The sequence below is a fragment of the Plectropomus leopardus genome, unplaced genomic scaffold (assembly GCF_008729295.1).
Source record: "Plectropomus leopardus isolate mb unplaced genomic scaffold, YSFRI_Pleo_2.0 unplaced_scaffold23526, whole genome shotgun sequence".
Lineage (NCBI taxonomy): Eukaryota > Metazoa > Chordata > Actinopteri > Perciformes > Serranidae > Plectropomus > Plectropomus leopardus.
Window position 1 is genome coordinate 1 of NW_024625521.1, and position 2,491 is coordinate 2,491.

General features: G+C 42.9%; 1 protein-coding gene across 1 annotated transcript; it reads left to right on the forward strand.

Annotated features, from left to right (window-relative positions):
* Positions 1–16: 16 nt before the first annotated feature.
* Positions 17–2,389, forward strand: LOC121966205 (unconventional myosin-X-like; the record flags this gene model as incomplete). The annotated part of the gene is made up of 4 exons (XM_042516315.1): positions 17–116; positions 699–828; positions 1,419–1,540; positions 2,243–2,389. Coding segments are annotated over exons 2-4 (393 nt in total), but the record flags the coding sequence as incomplete, so codon positions are not given.
* Positions 2,390–2,491: the final 102 nt, after the last annotated feature.

The following is a 2,491-nucleotide window of genomic DNA, read 5'->3' on the forward strand; positions in this document are numbered from 1 at the left end:
GTGATGTTGCAGAAGCGTTCGGGTTGACGCAGCCGGACAGCTACCACTACCTGAGACAGTCCAGCTGTCTCACCGACAAGACAATCAACGACAGCGGCACTTTTCAGGATGTTCTGGTACGCAGGACGCAACCAGCTCCACCACTTAAACATTTACCCAAAAACTAACATCACATTCACTCACTGACGACTACAGCAGCCGTTACAGACGCATTAACGCAGAGGCTGCTTTATGATGAACTGTTAAAGAAATGAGTGTAAATTAAGTTTGTGAGTTTGTATCTTTTTATTGAATTATGTATTCTAGCATGTCATTTATTGTATTCCGAGAACATTTGATTTGATTTCCCACATATATTTGCATGCATTACATTTCTCAACGGGACTCATTCATTCATTTATTCATAACAAAAAATCAGTTGAAGAATATTTGATCCTGGAGACTGAAAAGTGAAACCCGCCGCTGCCAAACCCAAACCAACAGACACGTAACTGTAAGTCAGTCCAAACCTCCGAAAAACCCCAAAGACTAATCGGCTGCTGAAGACAGATTGTAACGACTCAGTCTGGACCCAAAAGAAACAAAATTAGCTGGTGAGGAATTCAACATGAGATCCATCAGAGGCCGCCCGCCTGCAGCGAGAACACCAAGCTGCGCTCTGAGGTTTCACCAGCGTCTTCTGTGTTTGTGTTTCCCAGAATGCCATGAGAACGATGCAGTTCACGGAGGAGAACATCGGGGAGATCCTGCGCCTCCTGGCTGGGATCCTCCACGCGGGGAACATCGAGTTCATGACGGCCGGAGGAGCTCAGGTCTCCTCCAAATCAGGTCAGACACTTTTTCTTCGTTTTCACACCTTTGTCTTATTTACACTTTTAACCGCCGCAGCCTCTTTCACCGTTACTCTCAGTGTTTTTCCAACTTCTTTTTCGTTTTCCCGCCAGTATGCCCTCACAGGATTAAAGAGAGCATCAGTTATTAAACTGCACGTCTGCCTGTGTGCAGTACCCTGAGGAGGACCTCTAGTGGTCATTTTAAACAGTCGTGTTGGTCAGGTGAACGTGTGTCTGCAGGGGGACACAAGTTTCATAGAAAGAGAGTTAATTTTGCAACAATTTCTGAAGTAGCTGAACGGCAAACAATCAGAAAATACCCAAATGTGTTAATTTGGAAAAGAATAAAACATGACTTCCTGTATTTTGCCGTTCAGTTCAGCTCGTTGCTGTCTGTTTTGCCGTCTGTTTTGCCGTCTTTCTGCGCTCTCTCCTCAGGGACTTTACTTTTGTTTTTTTCCCCGTATATCTAGTTTTTCTCTGTCTCTGCAGCTGAATGAATTATTCTGCTGTTGGATTTGTTTTAAAATGACATTTTCATCTCTGAAGTGTCTGAAGATGAGGTTTGTGTGTTCCCTCCATCAGCGGCCCTCAGCCGGACGTCTGACCTCCTGGGGCTGAACCCGGATCAGCTGGCCGAGGTCCTGACTCACCGGTCCATGATCCTCAGGGGCGAGGAGATCTCCACGCCGCTCACCGTGGAACAGGTGAGTAAACACCTCTGACGGTCTACTTTAACCCCTTGAAACCGAAGCAAATCGGTTTGATTTCTTACAAAAACATGGGAAGAAGGCAACGAGAACAAAAAATGGCCCCAGAAAAATAGCAAGAAATTAGTAAAAAAAGTTACAAGAAAATTACCTGGAAACAAGCAAAACAAAATGTAAAATCAGACAAGAAATGACCGCAAAGGTGCTTCAAAAAATAATATATTATAATTTTGAATATATTCATAATTTTTGAAAAATTATGAATATAGTTTTCCTGGATTTCTTTTTTAATTCCCCCATTAATTGTTATCATTTTTTTTATTCGGTTCTTTTTTTGTCACCCTTTACTAATTTTTTTGCGTGTTGTTTGGGGCATTTCTTGCCAAGTTGCTCGCTGCCTTTTCCGACACGTTTTAGCTGTTTGAGAAAGAAATCAAAGAAATGTGCTCAGGTTTCAAAGGGTTAAACAGCTTGTGAAGGGCGTCTGAATGCAGCACAAGAAAAGTGATGTGGATCCAGTGAACACAACATCTGCGACTGTTTTTTCGGCAAAATCCTAATAAGCTGCTGCTCGCACAGACGACCTCCACGGCTGAAAACACGACTGAACACATTTCTGTCAACATGCTAACCTTCGAGCGACTGATCACGAGAAAGTGTGTGTGGTTTGAGTCGTGTATTTCGGCTGCTCCTCCGCAGGCGGTGGACTCCAGAGACTCCATGGCCATGGCACTTTATTCTCAGTGTTTCAACTGGATCATCCGCAAGCTCAACAACCGCATCAGGGGCCGAGAAGACTTCAAATCCATCAGCATCCTGGACATCTTTGGATTTGAGAACTTTGAGGTGTGTTTGAACGAGAAGAAAAATTAAAAGACTTCACAAGCAAACATTATACCATAAAAAAATAAAATAGAAATAATAATAATTATAATTAAGAAAATTAAA